Source organism: Cheilinus undulatus, linkage group 16 (genome assembly GCF_018320785.1).
Source record: "Cheilinus undulatus linkage group 16, ASM1832078v1, whole genome shotgun sequence".
Lineage (NCBI taxonomy): Eukaryota > Metazoa > Chordata > Actinopteri > Labriformes > Labridae > Cheilinus > Cheilinus undulatus.
In genome coordinates, this window is record NC_054880.1 from 3988098 (window position 1) to 4013419 (window position 25322).

Consider the following 25322-nt stretch of genomic DNA (forward strand, 5'->3'; position numbering starts at 1 on the left):
CTTATTTGTTGTGAAGACAATTTGATTGATAGTGATGATGAGAGATCTCACATTGATTATTGGTAGTTTAATCGATGATGTTTATCTAAAAAACAAACAAACAAAATTAATGAATAGAAAATAAAACCTGAAACTATGATACACTATGTGCTTTGCCTTTAACACTGCATGGCAGCACCTGCATCCAGTTGGTCTTGAAGCACTTTGTGGCACTTACTGGTCTTGTTGATGTTGTCTAGATATTGCTTGTGTTGTTCTTGCTCTCAAATGTATGTCGCTTTGGATAAAAGCTTCTTCTAAATGACATTGTAACATTGTAAACATTGCTTATTTGATTGTCTATTGTATAAACTCTTTTGTGAGTATAAAAGAGTTATATAAATATTTTGAAATAAGATAGTATCATGTAAAATAGCAATGTCCTCACAGGTTTTAAACGCTTCTGCTTTTTTGCATCTCAGTCAATTAGAATAAACTAAAAAGAAAAACGTGGAGATATGACATATCAGCAAATTCAACAGTCCCCCTCCAACCCCATTGAACACAGTCCACTCAGAATATAAAATTTCTACTTAGTGAATTTTGTTGTTTCAGCGCCAGCACTATGAGCGTAACATATGAACCATCTGCTTCTTTATAAATACAGGCCGATCTGAACCATAACACATGTTCAGTAATCCGTTAAGTATTCAGTGCAGGATATTATGACCACAACCTTTATTCTGAAGGCCGGAAGTGTGTACATGAGGCGGTATTTTTATTTCCGGGTCATGAAAGCTCTTTACCGCCGAGCATTGTTCGCGTGTTTGAATGATCCAGCGTATTGTTAAAGAGAAGTACTCACAGAGTAATCAGATTCTACTTTTATCTTCCTTCTTTGTCTCCTTGATGTTTGTAAAATGTCCGGATTTCAGGATCGTTCAGGTTTGTTTTCTTTCTTCGTCTCTAAATTTGTTTGCCGTAAAAACTTTTAGAGAGCGGAGCCTTTAGCCAACGTTTACAGCTACATGCAGCCCATTGTTAGCTTTGGCTAGCTCCAGATAACAAAACAGCTTTGTTGGGTTTTTCCCCTGGTCGTCAGAAATCGTTGCTGATCATTGTTTGACGTTTAAATTGTGTGAGAGGATTTTCAGGACTTTCAGCTGGGCTGCGAGGCCTCAGAACCAGACGGCAGATAAAAAGCCACATGCTTGTTTACAGGAAATGTCAGTAATGGAATAAGGAAGACCTGATTAGATGTTGGGAGTGATCCGGATCTCCGTCTGGATCCAGACATTTTTGTAAGGATTCTTTACTGTTGGGAGATGGGGCTAATGGCGGAGGTCTGCTTTTCTAGTTGACATTATTTATTTTTGGGTGTAATTATCCTGTACCTTTTGGTTCTTCATTGACCTCTATTTTGATTCGTCACTCTTGCGATGTTGCAGCCAAATGTGTGTTGTGGTCTTGGGTGAGCTGCAAATGAATTTAAGATCAATAAAGTTGTTGGATTTTAAACTTGAAGCTACAGCAAAACAATAAAATTACTCTGTTAATACATAGAGGGGCAGATTTTGGCAAAATGGTGTGCAGGGGGCGGAGGCTGAATATTTAAAGGGAAAATAAATCAGAGGCAGGAATGTTTGATTGCCAGAAGGGGGCGCTGTGGCAAAGTAATGATGTTAATGTGGGAATGTATTTAGGATCAATGTGCGATTTGCAAATATTTTCCTTGCAATAACTGTATCAAGTCCGTGACATTGACATCACCAAACTCTTATGTTCTTCTTTTGTGATGCTGTTCCAGGCTTTCACTGCAGCCTCTTTCAGTTGTTTGTTTTTGGGGGGTTGCTCCCTTCAGTCTCCTCTTTAGCAGGTCAAATGAATGCTCTATAGGGTTTAAGTCTGGAGTTTGACTTGGTCAGTCAACGGTAAACTTTCCACTTCTTGCTCCTGATGAAGTCCTTTGTTGTTTTGCCAGTGTGTTTTGGGTCAATATCTTGCTGCATGATGAAGGATCTTCAGCGTGAATGTATCTTTCCTTTTTTTGGAGGACAAAATGTTTCTGTAGACTTCTGAGTTCATTTTGCTGCCACCATGTGTTACATCATCAATGAAGATGAATGGGGGTGTCCCAGTAGACACCATGTGAGTCCAAACCATGACATTATCTCCACTGTGTTTCACAGATGACTTTGTATGTTTGGGATCATGAGCAGATCTTTTATTTCTCCAACTTAAGCCTTATCATCACTTTGGTAAAGGTCCATCTTTGTCTCATCAGTCCATAAAACTTTGTCACTGAATGTTTGAGGCTCATCTCTGTACTATTGGCAAATTCCAGCCTGGCCTTCTTGTTGTTGCTAATGAGTGGTTAGCATCTTCTGGTGTAGCCTCTGTACTTTTGTCCATGAAGTCTTCTGTGATCAGTAGATTGTGATACCTTCACTCCTGCCCTCTGAAAGTTGTTGCAGATGTCACTAACAGTTGTTTTAGGGTCTTTCTTTACAGCTCTCACAGTATTTCTGTCCTCAACTGATGCTGTTTTCCTTGGTCTAACCGTTCCACATCTATCACTGAGTACACCAGTGGTTTCTTTCTTCTCAAGGACATTCCAGATGGTTGTACTGACTATGGCCAATGTTTGTGCAATTGGTTTTCATGTTGGTTACACTTCTAACCATAAATGCAGTCTGCACAGGCAAAACCCAAATCTGAAAGTGAGTGTAGAAATTCAGCGCTATTTATTGTTTGAATAATTAGTGTAATAGGACACACCTGTGCAACAAAACACACCTTTCAGTCACATGTTCCAATACCTTTGCTCACATGAAAAATGGGTGGATTCGAACAAAGAGTGCTATCTTTTAAGTTTTGTATCAGATCCTGGTGTAAATACCTGGAAGTAAAAGCTGAAATGTTGATCTTTTGTCTCATATTCGTCTTTTGATGTCAAACCCTAATTGCCCCACTGTAAAGGTATATATGTATGTTTGAATGTGTGTGTCTGTTTATACATATAAATGCATGTGGTGACTAACAGACAATGAAATCCTTTGTCAACAAATGTCAGTGTATTTTGTAGAAGTCAGGGATTTGTTGCATTCCTGCTCTACTGCTTGACTAATGAGAAAGCTTAGACTTTAGACCCAACTACTGGTGGGATAAAGACTTTGTTAATACTTGCTTCCAAATGAAAAAAAATTGATCGATTGATGTAGTTAATTGTAAGGGATGGGAGGGGCCTTGAAAAACTGAAAAATGACATTTATCACTATTAGAAGTTTTGTGTCAGTAAAGTCAATTTCCTTTACTATGTGCTTCTGTATTTTAGTTTTTCCTGTGGAGGTTCTGCAGCTGTCAGTACTTGAAGAAGGGGTTTCCCCCGAGCAGCAGAAGAGCTCCAGTTTGAACCAAGTGATTAGTGAGCCTCTGCAAATTAAAGATGAACCTGAGGAACTGTGGTGCAATCAAGAGAGAGAGCAAATTCACGGACCAGAAGAGGAAGATATCAAGTTCACTTTTGTTCCTGTCCCTGTGAAGAGAGAAGATGATAAGGAGAAACCTCAGTCCTCACAGCTTCATCAAAGACATACTAAACAGATGGAAACAGGAGCTGATGGAGCGGACTGTGGAGGAGCAGAGGCAGCCAGGTACTTTGATCCAGAGAGAGATTTAAAACCAGAGACTGAGTTGCAGACAGATGAATCTTCTGATCCTGAGACTGATGACAGCACTGATTGGAGGGAGACGACAGAACACCAGTCAGGTTTAGATTCAGTGAAAAAACACAGAAAAAATAGAGCAATGATTGAAAAGAATTTGCATAGCTGCTCAGAGTGTGGCAAAAGATTTAACTGTCGAGAAGATTTGACCAGACACATGGTAGTTCATACCAAAGAAAAACCCTTCAGCTGTTCTGTGTGTGGTCAGAGATTTACGCAAAAAGGAGATTTAACTCGTCACAAAATAGTTCACACAGGAGAGAGACCATTTGCCTGCTCTGTGTGTGGCAAGAAATTTAACCGTAAAACAGCTTTGACCACACACAGGTTAGTTCATACCAAAGAAAAACCCTTTAACTGCTCAGAGTGTGGTCAAAGATTTACACAAAAAGGAAGCATAACTGCACACATGAGACTTCACACAGGAGAGAAACCATTTGCCTGCTCTGTGTGTGGCAAGAGATTTAACCGCCAAACAGGTTTGACCAGACACATGGTAGTTCATACTAAAGAAAAACCCTTCAGCTGCTCAGAGTGTGGTCAGACATTTACACAAAAAGGAAGCATAACTGCACACATGAGACTTCACACAGAAGAGAAACCATTTGTGTGCACTGTGTGTGGAAAAAGACTTACCCGTGAAGTGTACTGGATCTCACACATGGTAGGTCATACCAAAGAAAAACCCTTCAGCTGCTCTGTGTGTGGTAAGAGATTTCAACAAAAAAGAAGTGTAACTATTCACATGAAAATTCACACAGGAGAGAACCCATTTGTTTGCTCTGTGTGTGGCAATAAATTTAACAGTAAAGCAGCTTTGACCACACACAGGGTAGTTCATACCAAAGAAAAACCCTTCAGCTGCTCTGTGTGTGATAAGAGATTTACCCAAAAAGGAAGCATGACTTCACATATGAGAATCCACACAGGAGAGAAACCATTTGTCTGCTCTCAGTGTGGCAAAAGATTTTGCAGTCAAATTAGTTTGACCAGACACATTGTAATTCATACCATGGGAAAATCCCTGCTTTGAGTGTGGTCTGAGATTTACCCAAACATGTATTACTGAACATGTGAAAAATCATGAAGGGTAGACACAACTCAGCTGCTGTTAGAGCACATTTTTATCTTAGAACTCATCTGATAATTCACAGAAAATATAAACTCTGTAGCTGCCATGAAGTATGACCAGATGCATGAGAATTCACACACAGAGAAAACATTTTTAAATTAACGATTTCAATTTTGATGCTGATGATTTCAGAATGTTCAATTCTGTTTTTTTTTTCTGTCAGTAACAATGTTAGTTCGAATCTGAGCTAAAAGATGAAAAACATATAGAAGAATATTTTTTAAATCTTTTTGAATTTAGATAGGATCTTTGAAACAAGCTCTCCACTTCTGGGCTGGAGTATACAACAGCTGTTGTAAAACTGAGATGAGTGTTCTGTATTCTTAATGTCAACAGCTTTGAATTATGTTGAAATTCATGTAAGTTACTGTTATGACCTTAGAATTAATAGTCTGATTAAGTGAAAGATTTTTGATCCTTGGAGTTTTGATGCTAATTGGTGAATGATTTTTGCTGTAAGATCCATCTATGCCTCTGTATCTTAATAAAACCTATAATTGATTCCTTTATGAAGTGTTTGTCATATACCTATTTTACAAATATTTAAATAACATAAAATGGCAGGCATATAAGAGTATTGAATGATCTGTAAACATCTAAAAACACAGAATCTAAATGACAGGACATCAGAGAAATAAACAACTAAAGATTTATACATATCAGGATCATCTTCTGCTTCTGCAATGAGGAATTTGACCCAGGAACATTAAGAGTAACAGTCATTGACAGTAACACAGAAGAACCACGTGCTCTTATTTACTATCTCTGGTTAGAAGAAAAGTAAAGATCAAGAGAAAAAGTAAAATCATCACACATATGATTCAGGTCTTATAATCATCATTAGTACCATAGTAAATTTCCATATCAGAAAATTATCTTTACTTGTGTCATCTCTCCTTGTATTATTTTATCTTCTCTGTCAACATTTCAGTGTCTGTAGGTAATAATTATTTTCACCTGAAGCAACTCTGTTTGCCTTATCATTTATGACTAACTGTTGTTTTCCCTAAGTTTAAAGAAATTGCCATTTATCTTTATTATTAGGGCCCGAGTAATGAGGTAGGGTCAGCGTGGACCCTATTGTATTTTGTTTGTCAAAAATTTTTAGGCAATTCGAGGCCTGTTTTGGGGGCCTTGTTATATGTAAAGAGTAATTTTGTCCTCAAAACGCATAGTCGAAAGTGGTTAGGCGCATGCCATGGGACCCGGTTGGCACTATTTCCTGCATGTCTCTCCCCGCTCTCTCCCCTGTTTCCGACTCTATCCCCTGTCCTATACTATCAAATAAAGGCAAAAAGGCCAAAAATAAATCTTTAAAAAAAAAATTTTTTCCCCTGCTGAACTAGCCATCTGGTGGAGGAACAGTGCAAGTCTGTCACACAGTCGTCTCTGGGGGGCACCAAAAAAAGAGATAGGACCCTGGGTATGACCTAGGTGCATGAAAATCGGTACACATATGTATCACGATGAGACAAGAAAAAAAAAATACATTACAACCATCCCCTAAAATGTACAGGAACCACACTACAAACACTGAAAGGTCAAACTTTGGCCTATGCTGGGCTTTTCTGCTGACAGCCACTTTACATGTTTGAATGAACTTGTCCGAGGGATTTTATCTGATTGATTCTATTTTTTAATACTAAAAATCATGTTACTAAAACCAAAGTTGTGCGAACTGTGAGTTTTCACTATAGGGTGAGGCTGTTATCTGAACCAAACTTAAACTTCGTTTTTGTCTATTTTTTGCTGTGAAATTACACCAATATTGCCTTATAACTTTTTAGTGTTTATTTCAATCATTACCAAACTTCACAAGAATAATCACCCATTAGTCCTGAATACATCCATGGAACAATATCATTACTTTGTCACAGCGCCCCCTTCTGGCAGTTGAATATTTGCTCCACTGACTTTTGAAGTGTTTGTGTTGCCACAAAAAACTATATATCTATATCTATATATATATATATATAGAGAGAGAGAGAGAGAGAGAGAGAGAGAGAGAGTGCTTAACAAATGTATTAGACCACCTGTCATATTTGTCTCAGAGACCATCCAGCATCATGAAGTGCTTTAATATGGACTCTTTCATTTTCAGTGAGTTCTCCACGTTTTACCATTTTGAACAGGAATGAGGGATTTCAAACTAAATTTGCCCAAATTTGAGCCGGGTCACTGGGCTTCTCTGAGAAATCAGAAATGAATCAAACATAACATTCAACCACTAAAACTCATTTTTCTGTTCAGGAATCCATGTAAATATCAAGAAATAATAATGTGCTTTACTATTTTCTCAGTTTTTTGTAAATCAGTAAATTTGAAAATTCATGGATAACAATAATAATTATATTTTAGCATTAAAAATATCATTTCGGTTAAAGAGCCTCTACATATTGGTGAATTAACCATTGCATAAACATAAAAAATGGTTTTGGTAATTACCAGTGCTGTTGATTTAGGGCAGCTGTGGCATAAACCTTACCTTGGTTAGGGTTAGGGTGGTCTAATAAATTTGTTAAGCACTGTATCTTAGTGTGAACCTATCATGCTCTGATTTTGACCTGAAGTCCTCAATATCTGTCACAACATTGATAAGTTTCATTAGCGGATGCCCCAGTGGCCATGGTGGCCATTTTGATCCTTCGCCATCAGACAGGAAGTGAGTGTAACTCTCAAATAAAACATCTGATTTAATTCTGATTTCATACGTATGATCGGGGTCTGCCCCTCTCCAGATAAAAAATGTTGATTTCTTTATTTTTCTGTAGGGCCTCCAACTGTAAGACACCAGATCGCACCTTCAAAATAATGTCAACCCCCCCTTTTTTTAAAATTGTATATGATAAATAGTCCTTCCCTGATTACTTCTACAAATCAGCATCTGCCTTTTCCCCCTGAGGAGTAAATAGTTTATTTTGTGCCATAATAGATTGATGTCAATGTTAGTTATTTTCTTTAAATGGTTACTTGCTTCAGAGGCTGAGAGACTGGCTCATTATTATCAAAATTTGATTTAATTTATATAACTGAAATATTAAAAACAAAACAACAAATAAACAATGCATATTGTGAGCACGATGATCTCAACAAATGAAATATCTGTTATTTTGCAAATATAGGCTGATCTTAGTCATACCATGTCTTCAGTACATATTCAAGACAGGATCGTTGAAGCTCTACCTTTACTCTGAAGGCCGGAAGAGTTTACATGAAGCGGTGTTATTGTTTCCGGGTGGGCTCTTTCCCGCCGAACGTGTTGGCGTGTTTAGATGGTCCTGAGCACTGAAGGAGCAAAATTATCCTTTGGAATTGCTCAGTCTACTTTTCTCTTCCTACTTTGACTCTTGGGTGTTTGTGAAATGTCCCGGTTTCGGGATGATTCAGGTTAGTTTTCTTTCTTTATCTCTAAACTTGTTTCCGGTTTCAGAGAGTTGAACGTTAGCTATCGCTCAGTTGCACGCAGCACATTGAGCTCCGGTTAGCTTCAGGTATCAATAATCTGTTTTCTGGACTTGAAACTCGTTTCACTTGGTTGTGACGCTTTAACAAAGCATTACGCTGTTTGGCTGTGCGGACACAGACTCGGGGTCTGTTTGAATAGTCCATTTTGCTTAGGAAGGTTCCTAACTGAGTGAAACGATGCATTTACGTGTCGGCCACGATAAAGACTGTTCGAATTCAATAATACCCAACTGCAGCCGCGGGTACTGTACAAACCACGCCCCCTACAAAACACGCCCACTTTTGTTAGTTTTAGATTAGGTTTAGCATTTAAATTTCCACAGGTTAGATTAAGGGGTAGCTCATTGGGGTAGGTGTGTATTTTAATTAATTAGCTTCCTGGGGTTTGGTTTAGCATTTAAATTCACTGGTTAGGGTTAGAATTAATCTATTGTATGGATCAATGGGACGTGTTTTGTAGGGGGTTCGTTTTGTTCAGAGCGTGGTTTGTAGCGGCTGCGTCTAGTCCCTTCATTTTGAATTTATTTTATTTTATTTGTTTATTTTGACAGGGACAATGTACAGCTACTTAGCTCCAACTGATAAGGAAAGGAGCTTCATTATTTCCTTTATTATCTCCTTTAGCCTAGGAAACACGAGAGCATACTTTACCAAAGGAAGAGTGAAAAGATGACCCACAATTCTTTGCGTAAACTTCATTTAAAGTGACGCACCTGATGACCATCAGAACAAGCAATCACATAAAATTCATTGTCAAACATATAATACATGTGATGAACAGAAGGCAGTAGGGATGAACAGAGGAATTTTACAGGCATAAAAACTATATCATTCAACTTATGATTACAATTTCATTTCTTCTCATTTCTCTTTTATTCAAATAACTGATCATTCAGTGTTTGAAACTGTACTTGTTTTTGCAATTTTGAAATATTAAAGTAAATTTGATGAACATTTGTAAATCCCATCCAATTCAAGTGATAAAGTTGGCATGTTGCCATATTGTGAATATTATATCTATCATCATAATTACACAGGTTTATAGAGCGTTTTAAATTTTTAATAAAAGATTTAAAGGAACATGCACAGATAAACAATTTATGGTTATTTATTAAAAGATTTGACATCAAAACATACATGAGCTGAAATGATTTTTCTTTTTGTAAAAAGTCAACTTTCCAAGAGAAGTAGAAAATAAACAACTTGTATTTCTTGTTAACCACATAAATTATTATTATACTATTTTATAGAAAATAACTGTGCTGCTCACGTTGCACAGTCCATGTTTGAGTTTTAACAGACTTGGTGGAATGGTGTCCACATGACTAGTACTTCTTCTCTTGGGTTTCCAGCAGGATATGTGCCCTACCACACTTAGCTTCCTACCACGTGACTACACAGCCAAATCCCTTTATTCCACTGACATTTCTTGGCAGTAACATCCTCTTTGATTTGTTAATAGTGGAAATGGTGCCTTTTTTGATCAAACCTTGTTCAGTTTCCTCTTAAAACTCTTGCATATACATTTTTTCCACATTTTGTGTTCTCTTTTCAACTACCGATTGATTTGGGCTTCGTAATCATCCCATGCACGAGCACACATGCTGATTTTTTAAGCCAGACTGGAGTTAGCTGTGCCCAGATACAGCTGAGTCATGCTTGTGGAATGAGTTGAGGCTTAAGTGGAAGTTGTAGCTAGTTCAAGTCAAGTTAATTTAGGAAAGCTCAGCCTTCTGTAGCTGCTTTAATGGAATACCCCCCTGGAGCTTCATGAAATGGGTTTCCATGGCTAAGTAACTGCACACAAGGGCTTTGAAAAAAAAAAGTCATTTATCACTATTAGAGTTTTTCTGATATATATATTTAATCAGTTTCCTTTACTTAGTACTTCTTTAATTTTCTTTTCCTGTGGGGGTCGAACAGCCGTCAGTGAAAAAGATGAAGTTTCCCCTGAGCAGCAAGAGAGGAGCTCCAGCCTGAACCAGGAGATTAAAGATGAACCGGAGGAACTGTGGAGCAGTCAGGAGGGGGAGCAGCTGCAAGGGCCAGAGGAAGAAGATTTCAAGTTCACTTATGTTCCTTATGATGTGAAGAGTGAAGAAGATGAAGAGAAACCTCAGTCCTCGATTAAACAGATGGAAACAAGAGCTCATGGAGAGGACCGTGGAGGACCAGAGGAAGCTGAGTACTCTGAACCCGAGAGTAATTTACAACCAGAGACTGAGGTTGAGACTGATGAATCTTCTGATCCTGAGACTGATGACAGTGCTGATTGGAGGGAGATGACAAAACACCAGCTAGGTTTAGAGTCAGTGGGAAAAATCACAAAAGAGAGAGCAGAGACTGAAAGGGAAGCACATAGCTGCTCTGAGTGTGGCAAACGATTTAAAAACAATTGTCACCTTACAGGAGAAATGAGAGTTCACTCTGGTGAGAACCCTTTCAGCTGCCCTGAGTGTGGAAAGAGATATACACAAAAAGGAAGTATTACAATAGACATGAGAGTTCACAGAGGAGAATTTTCTTTTGGCTGCCCTGAGTGTGGCAGGAGATTTAAAACTAAAAAAAAGTTGAACAACCACATGGGTGTTCATACCACAGAGAAACCCTTCAGCTGCTCTGAGTGTAGTAAGAGTTTTAAACACAAAGGAACTTTGAGGAGACACATGAGAATTCATAAAGGAGTGAAACCTTACAGCTGCTCCAAGTGTGGTAAGAAATTTGTAGAAAGAGGAGGTTTGAATTCCCACATGAAAACTCATGCACAACTAAGCTGCTATAGGTGTGGCAAAATATTTAAGTTAAAGTGTAGCTTGAGAGCTCATCTGGCAATTCACAGAGTAAGTCAAGTCTGATTTGATAACTGAAATGGCCTTCTGCACAGGAGATAAACCCTTTCTCTGTTATTCCTGTGTTAAAAATGTAATTCTCAAAACATTTAGAGGAAGCAACAGGATCAAAAGCAGCCAGAAACTCAGCTCCAGAGGATTTACAATCAGAGACTCAGATCAGTACCGAAGACTTTTCTGAGCCTCAGACTGGCATCATCATTGTTTCCCCTCTAAAAAAATTGACAATTTCTCCTAGTGTTTTCAATGTAATACTACTGAGAGAGCAACTCTGGGTGTGGTTAAATGTGAAGTTGGAATTTTCTTTTAAGGATTCACAAACCTTATTCAGAGAAAAACATGCTGGCAGTATTTATTATTTTTTTTAATGCTGATGGTTTCAGAATGTTTTCTACGTTTTTTGACAAACAATGCTTGTTCAGTATGTTTTATTGTCAAAATACTTTCAACAGTACGCTTGATAAGCAAACTTCTCTTTTGTTGTGTCAGAATGCTTTTATATTTAATAAAACAATTTAAAGTTATTTTTCTCAACAATGCGTTTTACACTTCTGCTTTTTTGAAGCTCACTATGAGAATAAACTGAATGAATCAGTCTAACCAGTCTGTCCTTGAGCTCAAAGACCCCCTACCAATAAACACAGTCCACAGTGATAGGTCAATATCATCAACTAAACGTTTTTGTAGGACCCCTGCCTCCCTCCCCCAACACAAACATGTCCTGTCAAAGTTCATCATTGGTACTACTAAAGTTAAATAAATAAAAAAACACCCTAATTGACGACCTATATATTTAAAAATACCCCAAATCTTGATGAGTCTGGACTTTGACAGTTATTTGAGGAGTGGGTTTTCCTGAGGGGGCAACGAGATTTTTTTTTTTTACTTTATTCTGAAGGCCAGAGGAATGTGCAGGAAGTTGTGATTTTGCTTCCGGGTCATGACGGCTCTACCTGTCTAGCACTGTTGATGTTCGGGTGACCCAGCGTCTTGAAGGAGAAGAGTTATCCTAGATGACTGTCTAGAATCAACTTTTCTATTCTTCATGTGACTCTTGGATGTTTTAAAATGTCCGGGTTTCAGGATTTCTCAGGTTTGTTTTCTTTCTTCTTCTTTAAATTTGTAAATGTTTCAGTGAGCTGAGCCTTTAGCTAACGTTCACAGCTACACGCAGCGCTGTTAGCCTTAGATCCAGGTAAGAATTTGCTTTGTTTTCTGGACTTTAGACCTCTTTTCTGACATTGTTTAATGATTAAACATGTTCCCTCTGGATTTCTTATTATGAGTAAAATTCGACCTTGTAGCGGGAGCTGAGTCCATGTGGTGGTGTGGGGCACAACCTCGGCTGGTCAGACATGCACCATATGTTGAGTCTGCTTTACAAATATGTGTATTGTAATGTATTTTTGAAACACAATTTCCCCATTTTGACTATGGTTAAATGAAATTTACTTCCAATATTTTGCAGCGCTGGACTGTACCAATTGGACATTTTTAAGGGAGGAGCAGTATTGTAATTCACTCTATTTTATGCGGTTTTCAGTCAGTTGACCGATTCATTTAGTCTAAGGATACTCAACCCTGCTCAACCAAAGAAACCAAATTGTTGAAAAATGCATTTGCAAGAGCCACAATCTAAGTGGTGAAAAGTGGCAACTGAAAGAGGTTAAAGGTAGCAAAATGGGCAAAAAGTTGCATAAATGGGAAAAAAAGTGGCATTAAATGGCAGAAAGTGGCAAAAATGGGTAGGATGTGACCAAAATAGGAGTTAATTGTGGCAAAAATGGTCCAAAAGAAGCAAAAACGAGGCAAAAAATGAGTGAAAAGTGATCTAAATGGGCAAAAATCAGAAAAAAATGGGGGGAAATGGGCAAAAAGTGGGATTTAATTGTAAAAGGTAGCTGAAATAGGCAAGAAGTGGCAAAAAAGGCAAAAAAGGGACAAGAAATTGCAAAAAGCAGGATAAAAGGGTAAAAAATGGGCGAGCGGTGACAAAAAGAAGTGGCTAAAATGGGCTTAAAGCAGCAAACACTGGGAGAAAAATGGCAAAAAAGGGCAGAAAGTGGCAAAAAATAGGTGGGAGGTGACCAAAAAATATGTAAACAGTGGCAAAAATGGTAAAAATTAAATTTAAATAGCTATACAGGGATTAAAAATGTTTCCCCCACCCACCATAGTGTTTTTTTTTTCTCTACACATTTTGGAATTTAGGGCTGCAGGAGTTAGCGCTGTTGCCTCACAGCAAGAAGGTCCCTAATTTCTTCCCAGTCAGGGCCTCTCTGTGGAGAGTTTGCATGTTCTCCCCATGCATGCACTCTGTCTCCCACCACCAAAGACATGCTCATTAGGTTAATTGGTGACTCTAATTTGGTCGTGCCTGTTGGCAGTGTTAATTTCATCGCCTAAAACTATGACTAAAACTATTCATTGACAGTCTTTTTTGCCATGACAAAAACTAGAGTAAAACTAACAAAAATAGATCTATGATGAATAAAACTGCCAAAAAGTAGGTTAAGTTTTTGTCAGAATGACTAAAACTAGACTAAAATGTAATTCAGTTTTTGTCAGACATTCAAAATCTGTGATATTTCCCCGCTGTGGGTAAATCTGTCAAAAAACAGTGCATCTGGATCTATTCTTCCTCTCAGCTGTAGAAAGCAGGGACCCCAGATGTGGCAGAGGGCAGAGAGCACACTAACATGATTTTGTGCCTTTTCATAAAACTAAAAGTAAAACTAAAAAGCGTATAAATGACTAAAATGTGACAAACTAGAATGCATTTCGTTTAAAGACTAAAACTTATACAAAAATTAAAAATAGCTGCCAAATTAACACTGGCCTGGTAGTCTGTCTCTATATGTCAGTCCTGCAATTGAGGTATGTAGGTTTTTTCAGAGGGAGAGGCAGAACAACTCAGTGGAAGCACCTACAATAATTTTTAAGTTCCAACAGGAAATCACAACTTAAAATGTGAAATTTGTATTTCTGTGTTTTAGTTTTTCCTGAGGACGTCCAGCAGCTGTCAGTGAGTAAAGAAGAGAAGCAGGAGTGGGGCTCCTGTTTGAACCAGAATATTCCTGGGCCATGGCACATTAAAGAGGAACCAGAGGAACTGTGGAGCAGTCAGGAGGAGCTTCAAGGACCAGAGGAGGATGATATCATCAAGTTCACTTTTTTCCCTATCCCGGTGAAGTGTGAAGATGATGAAGAGAAACCTCACTCCTCACATCATTATCAAAGACAGACTGAACAGATGGAAACAGGAGCTGATGGAGAGGACTGTGGTGGAGCAGAGGCAGCCTGGTGTTTTGATCCAGAGAGATACTTACGTCCAGAGACTGAGGTCCAGACTGATGAATCTTCCGATCCCGAGCCTGATGACAGTACTGATTGGTGGGAGATTACAGAACATCTGTCAAGTTTAAACTCAGTGGAAAAAATCACAGAAGAAAGAGCTAATACTGAGAAGAAATGGTATACCTGCTGTGAGTGTGGTAAAAAATTAAAATACAAATGTCATCTTACAGAGCATATGAGAGTTCACACAGGAGAGAGGCCCTTCAGCTGCCCTGAGTGTGGTAAAAGATTTACCCAAAAAAATCATCTTACTTTTCACATGAGAATTCACACAGGTAAGAAACCATTTGTCTGCACTGTGTGTGGCAAAGGATTTAACCGTAACATAAGTTTGACCAGACACATCGTAGTCCATACTAAAGAAAAGCCTTTCATCTGCCCTGTGTGTGGTAAGAGATTTACCCGGAAAGAAAATGTAACGGTTCACATGAGAAGTCACACAGGAGAGAAACCATGTGTCTGCTCTGAGTGTGGTAGAGGCTTTAGCCATCAAGTCATTTTGACCAGACACATGGTAGTTCACACCAAAGAAAAACCATTCAGCTGCTCTGTATGTGGTAAGGGATTTACTCAAAAAGGAAATATAGTTAATCATATGAGACTTCACACAGGTGAGAAACCATTTGGCTGCTCTGAGTGTGGTCAGAAATTCACCCAAAAGGGAGGTTTGAGTACCCACATAAAAATTCATAAAGGAGAGACACAATTCAGCTGCTTTGAGTGTAGCAAAACATTCAACTTAAAGTGTGGTTTGAAAGCTCATATAGCAATTCACAGAAAAGAGAGAGGCCTCAGCTGCTCTGAATGTGGTAAAACATTTAGTATTAAAGGTAACCTGACAACACATATGAAAGTTCATACAAGAGAAAACCCTTCAGCAGCATCCTCTGAAGACTGTTTGACTTAACATGTTTTCTTAAACCAAAGGAAAACTGTTCTGATGCCCTAAGTGTGAGAAAACATTTTGTCAGTAATATTCTCTCATACAGCATATGGTCATTCACATGGATGAGAAACCCTTCTGCTGCTCTCTATGTGGTGATAGATTTAAGTCTAAATCTAATCTGACACCTCATATGGCTGATGATACAGGAGAGACACCCTTCTGATGCACTTTACATTTTGAAAGATGTCAGTTAAGATTTCAAAAGTGTGTTAACCGTCAGAGCCTCTTCAGAACCAAACTGACAGAAACAAAAGCAGCCAGGAGCTCAGACCCAGAGACATTTACAACCATAGATTTTTCTGAACCTGACACTGAAACACTTATTATTAGAGATGTAATGGTTTCAAAATCTTATGGTACGATACTACCTTGGTAACAAGCCCACAGTACAGTATTTAAAGAAAACTTCAAATGAAGAAATGGAAAAAAGTGGCATCAGCATTTCTAAAAAATGACAGTATGTGCAAAAAAGTGCCATTGGTGAGCATTTGGCTTAACAATATAAACTCATACTTTGGCTCCAGCATGTTTCCTAACCTTCCTTAAGAGTCTTTTCAACTGGCCAGATGCTGCTTCTCACATCTTTGTGAATCTTTTTGGATTGATGATTTGCCAAGTGGCTCCTTATCCTCTTATTTCTTATAAAGTGTTTCATCGCAGTCTGGCTGTGTCCGCATATTGTTTTTGTTTGTCGGTCACCTTTTCTCCTTTTTTGTTTCTTGACACCGGGAAACCAAAATGCTTCCACATGTCAGATCTGATAGTCACAGAAGTCTCTGAAATCTCAAAAACTTCTGTCAATCTGGTCTCCCCTTCTAGATCAAGCCAGCGAGTGGAGCACCAAGGATGATGGGTATGCAAGGGCTGATGGTAGCTGTAGTTCCCTCTTCCCTTCACTCTGCTCCGCTAAAAAGACTTCACTTTTTGCCCTTAAGAGGAGACCTGTTGTTTGAAACCATCATGTGTCCACTCTGACACGAGGTGCTTCTATCACCATGATAACAGGATAAACCATTACATCTCTAACTATTTATGGAAGAGGACCAGAGGGAATCTTGGCATTCAGATGAAATATGACATTTTAATGCTTATGAATTTCAAAACTTTTGTACGTTTTTTTTTCCAAAAACAATAGTTGTTTAATTATTTTGAGGCAAAAAGCACTATTATTGTCAAAAACCAAGACACTTTAGCCTTGAATGATATAGTAATACATTGTAGTAACTGCTGTAATCTTAGAATTAAAAGTCAGATGAAACATAAGACTTTAACCTTTGGAGTTAAAATGGCTTTAAATAGCTGTTGAATTATTATTTTTTGTTGTAAGATTAATATCTTTTTGCTCTGAATAAGATATGTACATTTAAGTTTCTGTTACCTTTACTTTTATATTACATATATACTGTTATTTTGGATGGAACTGACTGTCAAAACAACCCTAAGGAATTAGTTTTTTAAAACAATCAATGGGTCAAAGTGATGGTTCTTGTTTCAACAGTGTTTAATCTCTATTTTACCACACTGAGCCACAGCTTCACACTTACCTGTGTTTTGTATTAGTTTGTGTTGTCTTTCTCTTTTGTTTCAGTATCTGTCAGCACAAATCTTTTGATCTTAAATTTGTCCTTTGCCTTATCATTTTGACCTTTTTTTTTTCTAAGTTTAAAAAAAAATGCCATTAATTTTTTAAATATTACCCTTGAATTAGAAGACCATAGTTCTTTAGGAAGTTTTTAAACTATATTTAAGTTTAAAGTTATTAAATATTTTGTGAATATTATTGTTGATACCATTCTCACCAATAAAGCATCTTGTAAAAATCCATGATTATAGTGACACTGGATGTTCACTGTTATGTGCAGTGTTTTTTTTTTTTTTTCTTTTGTCTTTTCTGAGTTTTTTGAATAACAGAAGATAGATGTAAATATTTGTTCTTATCTTTTAAGGGTTTATTACTTCAGAAGCAGTTTTGTTATTTTTTATTTGGATTTAAACTCCTTTTTTTCTTTATTTTAAAATATTTCTGGTTTACAGAGGTGGGAGGAGAGCAAAATTATTGTACTCAATTAAGATTACAGTTACTTTGGTTAAAACATACTAGTAAAAGTAAAAAGTATTTAAGGTATACTTTAAGTGCTGAGAAGCTACTGAGGAGTTGTATAGAAAAACAGGATGTTTCCTCATTATAGAATAGATCTCCAACCAGGTTGTTCAGATGCAGGACAAACAAAAGTAAACTTTAAAAATGTATGAGAATTAACATAACTGGAAGACCTGTTGACTGTTTGAGTGTGACAACAGATTTGACTGTAAGAGAAGACCAATCACATGGTGATTAATAACAGTGAAAAACCTTTGGCTGCTCTTTGTTGGGATAGAGTTTTACCCAAAGAAGGAAGTTTGACTGATCACATGAGAATTCACACAGGTGTGAAACCTTTCGTCTGCCCTGAGTGTGGTCTGAAACTTACCTACAAATTAGGTTTAAGTGATCACATGACATTTCACATGACATTTTCCTTTGTTGTCCCTTCTCCTCTGAGCTATAAACAACCATGTTGAGAAAATGATTTTTAATCACCTATTATTTTTATCGTTTTTGTGATAAATATTCACATGAAAGCCAAGTTTTATGTTTGTGCAATTGTTACATTTCCCCCCAAAGAAAACACAAATTTTATAAGAAAGTTTCACTGGGTGAATTTTCACTGGGTTTTTGTGGGGGAATAAAAACATCCAGTTTCTTAAAATCTAAGAAATCATAACACAGTTCTGTGAAGATTTTGAACGACAGAGACTTGTTTAACTTTAGTAAGTGACTGATCAAAGATTAGTTCAATTTCTTCCATAAACTTACGCTCTACCTTTATTTTGGAGGCCAGATCAGCGCACAGGAAATGGCATTGTTGTTTCCGGGTCTTGAAAGCTCTGTCGTAGAGCAGTTGTCATGTTAGCTAGTCTACCAAAGGCCAGAAAACTCCGAAGAAGAAGTTAGCATGTTAAGATGATCCACTGTCCCGAAAGAGTGAAGAATATCTTCGGAAAGTGCTAAGAGTTGACTGTTCTGAGCGATTTTTTGACGTTGGAAAATGTCCAAGTTTCGGGGTCTTTTAGGTTTGAGTTCTTTCTTCTTTTATAAACTTATTTACTGAAAATACTTCAGAGAGCTTAGCCTTTAGCTAACTTAACAGCCATGCGCATTACACGGTCAGCCTGAGCTGTGTGGCTTTATTTTCTGGTTTTAAAAACCCGTTGCCGACTATTTAATGATGGTTTTTCTGATAAAATGTCTTATATGAGTGAAATTCGGGCTTATGAGGGGAGCTGGACCTCATTTCTTCGCGTCGACCACAACCCCAGTTGCTAACTGGTTAGCGATCGTTACATAATAACTTATTTTTCATGGCTTGCTGAATATCAGATTAGATTAGTATCGCAAAGAAGACCTATTGTGTCTGTACAGCTGTATGCATTTATTTCACTGAATTAATGGAGCAATTTCACAATAAAAGTAAATTTCACAATAAAAGTCTTAACAAGCTAAGATTAAAAATCTACTTAAAAAATAATAGAAAGTACTTCCATTAGCATCTTATTGTATTATTGTAGTAGAAATCATATATCAATCCCAATTTAAATTCTACAGCAACAAAATCCCCATCTTCTAGTCATTAAAACTGGTGTGTTCTACTGAGCCTATTAAGTCTTGTAAGAAATCTGAATTCTGTCTGAAGATTTGAGCTCCTCTGTGAATTTTCCATTCAAGTCCTGCTCCTTAGATACCTAAACTTAAAACAAAAAAGTAAGGCAATTTGTGTTTGGTACATTATTTCTTTGTTGTAACAATGCTTCTTGGTAGTAAATCCTATACCGCTGGAAAGCCTGTTTATTACCCTTTTAAATGATGCCACATTTGTAAGGATCATGCGTTTGTGGGATGAGCAGCAGAGCTGAGTATGTGGGTTGCGCCCATGAAAAATGTGCCAGATCTTCTCTGCCAGTGCCAAACAGCTTATTCTGCCATTGACTCTTGTTTGGTGTTTGGTGGATTGGATGATTGAAGTTTGAGGAAACAAGACATTGACAATTTAACAATTTATTCATTTAACAAACAGGAGCCTCAGTAGTGTGTGAAAGAATCATACACAGCCACAACAGCCTGGCTCCTCCTCCTCATGCTGGTCACCAGCCTGGTCACACACTGCTGTGGGATGGCATCCCATTCTTCAACCAGCATTTGTCGCAAGTCAGCCAGTGTGGTTGTGTTGGTCACTCTGGCACCAACAGCACACCCAAGCTGATCCCACAAGTGTTCAATGGGGTTAAGGTCAGGACTGCTGGCAGGCCAGTCCATCCTCTCCACTCCCAAACTCTGGAGGTAGTCTCTGATAAACACCGCTGTGTGGGGGCGAGTGTTGTCATCTTGGAGGATAGAGTTCTTGCTGACAGGGTGAGAAAACAGTATTCTTGGGGTGTTATCTTCTTGGGACGCCCACTTCGGGGCCTGTCTCTGACATTCCCCATTATATAGAACTTGGCCTTCAGTTTGGAGATGGTACTAGGGTTCACTCCAAACAATGCCGCAACTTGGTTTTGTGGAACACCAGCTTGAAGTTGCCCAATCGACGGGTCCTATCCAGATCAGTCAAATGTGGCGTACCGATTCTTGAAGCAGACATCTACTGACCACTGTAGCAGGGCCCATGCTCACAGGTGCTGCCAATCGGCCACCTGGGGGTACCAGAAGCTCAAAACAAGAGTCAATATCAACAGCAAAATCAGCTGTTTGGCATTGGCAGAGAAGATTTGGCACATTTTTCATGGGCGCAATCCACATACTCAGCTCTGCTGCTCATCCCACAAATGCATGATCATTACAAATGTGGCATCATTTAAAAGAGTAAAAAACAGGCTTTCCAATGGTATAAGATTTATTACCAAGAAGCACTGTTACAACAAAGAAATAATGTGCCAAAATCCAATCGCCTTACTTTTTGTTTTAAGTTTAGATTAACTACAGCTGCATTTATACCGTAACTGGTGCTTATTGTTGCATTTGACCTTTTTGGTTGTTGGTAGTTTTGTCCAGCTGGCTACTCTACACTTTTTATTTTATTTATTCAAACTTCATGTTGACATAACATTTAAGACCCAAATTTAACCACTGTCTGAAGTCATCATCTTTCGAATCAGGACATTTTCATCTCTTCAGGCTTGGGTGTTTATGTCAGTCAGTCTGTTGCTCTTGTAGACTTAAACCAATGAGATTTTTTCCCCTTTTTTATTGTAGTTAGTTTTGTAAGCACAAAATACAGTGACACTGTATGTAAGGCAAATGGCGTCTAAGGGTCTTCTCCCAGCAAATTTAATTTAGGCATATTTGCATTTACATTTCCCTGCATTCTTATCTGTCTTATGAAACCAAATTCATGTACAATGAGAGAGCCAGAGGTCAAAGCAGCACTGTCAAGACAAGCTGTTTTTGTAAACTTTACAGGTAAAGATGTTAAAAAGATTTTTCTCTTTCTGAATAAAAATTCCAGAACTATCATTGAATGATGAAAAATAAAATAAGATGTTAGAAAAAATGTCAGTCTTCACAATCCCAAGCTTTGCTTTAATATCAATGATTTTACCTTTGTGTGTGTTTCTGTATTTTAGTTGTCCCTGTGGTGATCCAGTCGCTGTCGGTGAGGGAAGAAGAGGTTTCCTCCTAGCCGCATGAGGGAAAATCCAGTCTGGACCAGGAGATTAGTGAGCCTCTGCACATTAAAGAGGAACCAGAGGAAGTGTTGAGCAGTCAGGAGGAAGAGCAGAGTCATGAGCCAGAGGAGGATGATAAAAGGTTCACTTTTGTTCCTGCCCCTGTGAAGAGGGAGGAAGATGAGGAGAATCCTCAGTCCTCACAGATTTGTCAGAGACAGACTGAAGAGATGGAAACAGGAGCTGATGGAGAGGACTGTGGAGGAGAAGAGGCAGCCAGGTGCATTGACCCAGAGAGAGATGTGCATCCGCAGACTGAGGTTCAGACTGACGAATCCTCTGACCCTCAGACTGATGGATCTTCTGACCCTCAGACTGATGGATCTTTTGACCCTCAGACTGATGGATCCTCTGACCCTCAGACTGATGGATCTTCTGACTCTCAGACAGATGAATCTGAGAGTGATGACAGCACTGATTCAAGGGAAACAACAGAACATCAGTCAGGTTTAAAGTCAGTGGAAAGAAGCACAAGAAAGAGAGCAAAGACTGAGAAGAAATCATACATGTGCTCTGAGTGTGGCCAAAAATTTGCCTCTGAAATAATTTTGACCAATCACATGGCATTTCATACCAGTGACAAACCTTTCAGCTGCTCTGTGTGTGGACGGAGTTTTATCAAACAAGTAAATTTGAATAGTCATATGAGAGTTCACAAAGCTGGGAAACCTTTTGTCTGCTCTGAGTGTGGTCTGAGATTTACCTTCAAAGAGGGTTTATGTTATCACATGAAAAGCCACAGAGTACTAAAACCTTTTGGCTGCCCTGAGTGTGATCGGAGATTTTCCCAAAGAGGGGACCTGCTCAAACACATGGAACTACATGAAGTAAATCCACAACTCAGCTGCCCTGAGTGTGGCGAAAAATTTAACTTGAGATGTGGTCTGAAAGCTCATCTAGAAAATCACATAAGACAGCAAGACTTCAGCTGCTCTGAGTGCGGTCAATTGTTTAACTGTCTAGTAAGTCTGTCCAAACACATGGAAGTTCATACCAGAGAAAAACTTTACAGCTGCTCTGAGTGTGGGAAGACATTTGCCCAACGAGGAAGTTTGAGTGTACACATGACTATTCACACAGGAGTAAAACCTTTTGCGTGCTCTGAGTGTGATAGGAAATTTACCCAAAGAGGAGACGCGATGAAACACATGAGAAATCAACAAGCACCAACACAACTCAGCTGCATTATGTGTGGCAAAAAATATAACCTAAAGTGTGGTCTGAGTGCTCATCTGAGTGCTCACAATAAAGAGAAAGACTTCAGCTGCTTTAAATGTGGCAAGAGATTTACTCATGGAGGTGATCTGAACTCGCATATGTTGGTTCACATGAAACGAAAAACATGCTGACACCCTCAAACATCTAGTCAGCGAGATTATCAGACATGACGCTTGGGAATTGACATGAAGAGAAACCCTTGAGATTTTCTGAGTGTTGTGAAAGATTTAAGTTCATTTTTAATCTGATGGCACATAAGGCCAGCTACACAGGAGAGACACCGTTCTGCTGTTCTTTAGCAAGTCATTTACAACCAGAGGCTGAAATAAACACTGCAGACTTTTCTGAACCTGAGACTGAAGACACTTAATATTGGAAGAGGAGAGATCATTGGTATTGTTTACCACCTAAAAAATGGAGGCTTTCTTTCTTTTAGTGATGTCATACTGTTAAGAGAACACTGAATGTAGTAACGACTCTATTTTAAGTATATATTGGGAACCCCTTGATGATGCCTCAAATACTTTTTGAAGGCTGTTTTTGCTTTAAAATTATTTTTTCTTTTGAATAAAGTAGGAAGGTTTAAGTTGTTATAACGTTTCCTTTTATGTTGCTTATATACAGTTAAAATGGGTTTATTCAACTGTTAAACCATCCTCTGGAATATTCTGGTATAGATGGTCCATTGGGTCAAACTGATTCTTTAGGGGTTAATCTTCAGGTTGTTCTCACTATCATAGTGAGAAAACTTTTTTGGAGCAACTCCAAAAGTTCCTGTCTTTCTTAGACGATTTGCTTCAACACTCTACTTAAGAGCAACCAGTGGATCTGTTCAACAATGCGTGGCATGCTCCCTCTCCAAGTTTCTAGGTGATAACACAAAGGCATCACCTGTCTTAACATAAAATGATCATTTGTGAGCCCCTCTTAATAAATTTGTTGTAAATTGACCAGAGAATATCAGTACTGTTTACCCTCTGGAAAACTGTGGCTTTCTCTCAGTGGTATGGAATAGAACACTGTTGAGAGCACTGAAAGTAGTCATACCTTCATTTGGCATTGTCTCTTGGGACCCCCCTGAATATGAGATGGTTCATCTCAAGTGCCCATCCCTTTAATCAAATTTCAATCTCTTCAAGTAAACTGCACAAGGAGAAAAACATGTTGGAATGCAGTATTTGAGTTTTAATGCTAGTGATTTTGAAAAGTTTTATGCTGTTTTGTTTCCACAAACAATGCTTGTTTCGATAATTTGAGGCAAAACAAGCAAACAAAAATGCTTGCATTGTTGAAATAAACTAGAAGTTTTCTGGTCACAAAGTCTTCCTTTTTCCCTTCAGCCTTAAAATCACCAAACAAACTTCTGTAGGATCTCAGAGACATGGAAATTGCCAGACCTTACTGTCTCAGATCAAGACATTTCTCCCCCAAAAAATCTGCAGAAAAAATGTATTATTTTGTTTTAACAAAGAAACTGTAAGCCAACAAATGGCAATCATATTGATTTTTTTTTTTTTTAATTCAGATAGTATGCATCACTGCAGCCCTCCGCTGATCTGAGCCTTATCGCAGAGTGGCTAAACCAGTGGGTAACTGGGGGCCACATGTGGCCCTCCCCTTCACTCATTATGGACTTTAAGTTAATTTCAACTACCCAGAAATTTAAGAAATGGAGAAATGGCACCTGAAAAAGTAGTACAATTCTGGAGTTATCTTTAACTTAGCAAGAAGATATAATTGGCTTTCATGGTCACTGTAAGAATCTTTTGAAATTGTTGTTAAATGCAGTTGTATGAGAATATAGACATGTAAGTTAAACATTTGGAGATAACATTTATATTCTCTAAAAAACTCTTACTGGCTTAAATTTCACAATCTATTACAATCTGACTCGAAATAAATACACATCTGCTTTAAAGTTGTCCTTGCAACTTGAAGCTTTAAACTGTAATTTGGGGGCTTTTATTTGAGAAGGGCAGCTGAAGAGAGACGGGGGGGGGACGCACTAAACAGCAGAAAGACTGAGATGATGCTATGACCAGTCCATTCAGGACTTTAAAGCCTCTGTGTATGGGTTCCTGCTCTACCCACTAAGCTAAACTTCAAATTTCCTTTATGTCCCGTATCATTTGTGCTGAAACGGACAACTTTTGCAAATTATTTTTATTCCCTTATCTTATCATTTGTTTTTATTCACACATTATCCAAGTTTTATGTGTGTGCAGCTCTGTGAAGAGTTTGACTTCACTAGCTTTGTTATGTGATGGATGAATACTAACCAATTGTTTGTTTAGATTTTATTTTGAAGGCCAGATCAGTGTACTGCATCATTTCAAGTATGCGTTTTGGACATACCTTCCTCAACAGTACATTAAAAATCATTGGTTAACACCGAACGGGAACGTACGAATTCTGTGGGGTACAAGAGACTTTGGAACATGTAGTTATTCATGTAAAAATATAAAAAACAAAGAATAGTTTTGAAGAATAAATTAACTAAAGAGCACATCAGGTTGGGGCTAAATGAACTGCTATTGTTAAATTCAGGAAACAACGTATACAGAGCTTTATTTCAATTTTTTGAAAAAAACAACAACAACAACAAAAACCCTCAAACCATAATGTAGTATTATCCTATCTCAAAGGAGGAAACTTTTCAGGAATCTGGGTGCAGCTGGAGAGACTGTTTTCAGCATGCACACACTGCTGAATCTGGAAGACTGGAACAATATGAAGAAGCTTCTGCAGTATCTGCACTCCATTGGAGTATACAACAGAATATGATTGAGTATTAACAGAAATCGCATGGAACAGTAGAGGGCAGCAATACGCCTTGGATGCGTCTAGTCTGCCAAAACCAAAGAAGAAGAAGAAGAAGTAGTATTATC

General features: G+C 38.2%; 4 protein-coding genes across 4 annotated transcripts; all 4 read left to right on the plus strand.

Annotated features, from left to right (window-relative positions):
• Positions 1–792: 792 nt before the first annotated feature.
• On the plus strand, positions 793–5277 carry LOC121524433 (gastrula zinc finger protein XlCGF57.1-like). The gene is made up of 2 exons (XM_041809820.1): positions 793–924; positions 3314–5277. The coding sequence occupies exons 1-2, from the start codon at positions 900–902 to the stop codon at positions 4735–4737; spliced, it is 1449 nt and encodes a 482-aa protein (XP_041665754.1). The 5' UTR covers positions 793–899; the 3' UTR covers positions 4738–5277.
• Positions 5278–8089: 2812 nt separating this feature from the next.
• LOC121524436 (oocyte zinc finger protein XlCOF19-like) lies at positions 8090–11624 on the plus strand. The gene is made up of 2 exons (XM_041809823.1): positions 8090–8223; positions 10225–11624. Exons 1-2 carry the CDS (start codon positions 8199–8201, stop codon positions 11154–11156), a joined length of 957 nt encoding a protein of 318 aa, XP_041665757.1. The 5' UTR covers positions 8090–8198; the 3' UTR covers positions 11157–11624.
• Positions 11625–12114: 490 nt separating this feature from the next.
• Positions 12115–17177, plus strand: LOC121524434 (gastrula zinc finger protein XlCGF57.1-like). The gene is made up of 2 exons (XM_041809821.1): positions 12115–12243; positions 14147–17177. Exons 1-2 carry the CDS (start codon positions 12219–12221, stop codon positions 15412–15414), a joined length of 1293 nt encoding a protein of 430 aa, XP_041665755.1. The 5' UTR covers positions 12115–12218; the 3' UTR covers positions 15415–17177.
• A 1254-nt stretch (positions 17178–18431) lies between these two features.
• LOC121523353 (gastrula zinc finger protein XlCGF8.2DB-like) lies at positions 18432–23659 on the plus strand. Its single transcript, XM_041808205.1, has 2 exons — positions 18432–18567; positions 21115–23659. Exon 2 carries the CDS (start codon positions 21387–21389, stop codon positions 22563–22565), a length of 1179 nt encoding a protein of 392 aa, XP_041664139.1. The 5' UTR covers positions 18432–18567; positions 21115–21386; the 3' UTR covers positions 22566–23659.
• The last annotated feature ends 1663 nt before the right edge of the window (positions 23660–25322 follow it).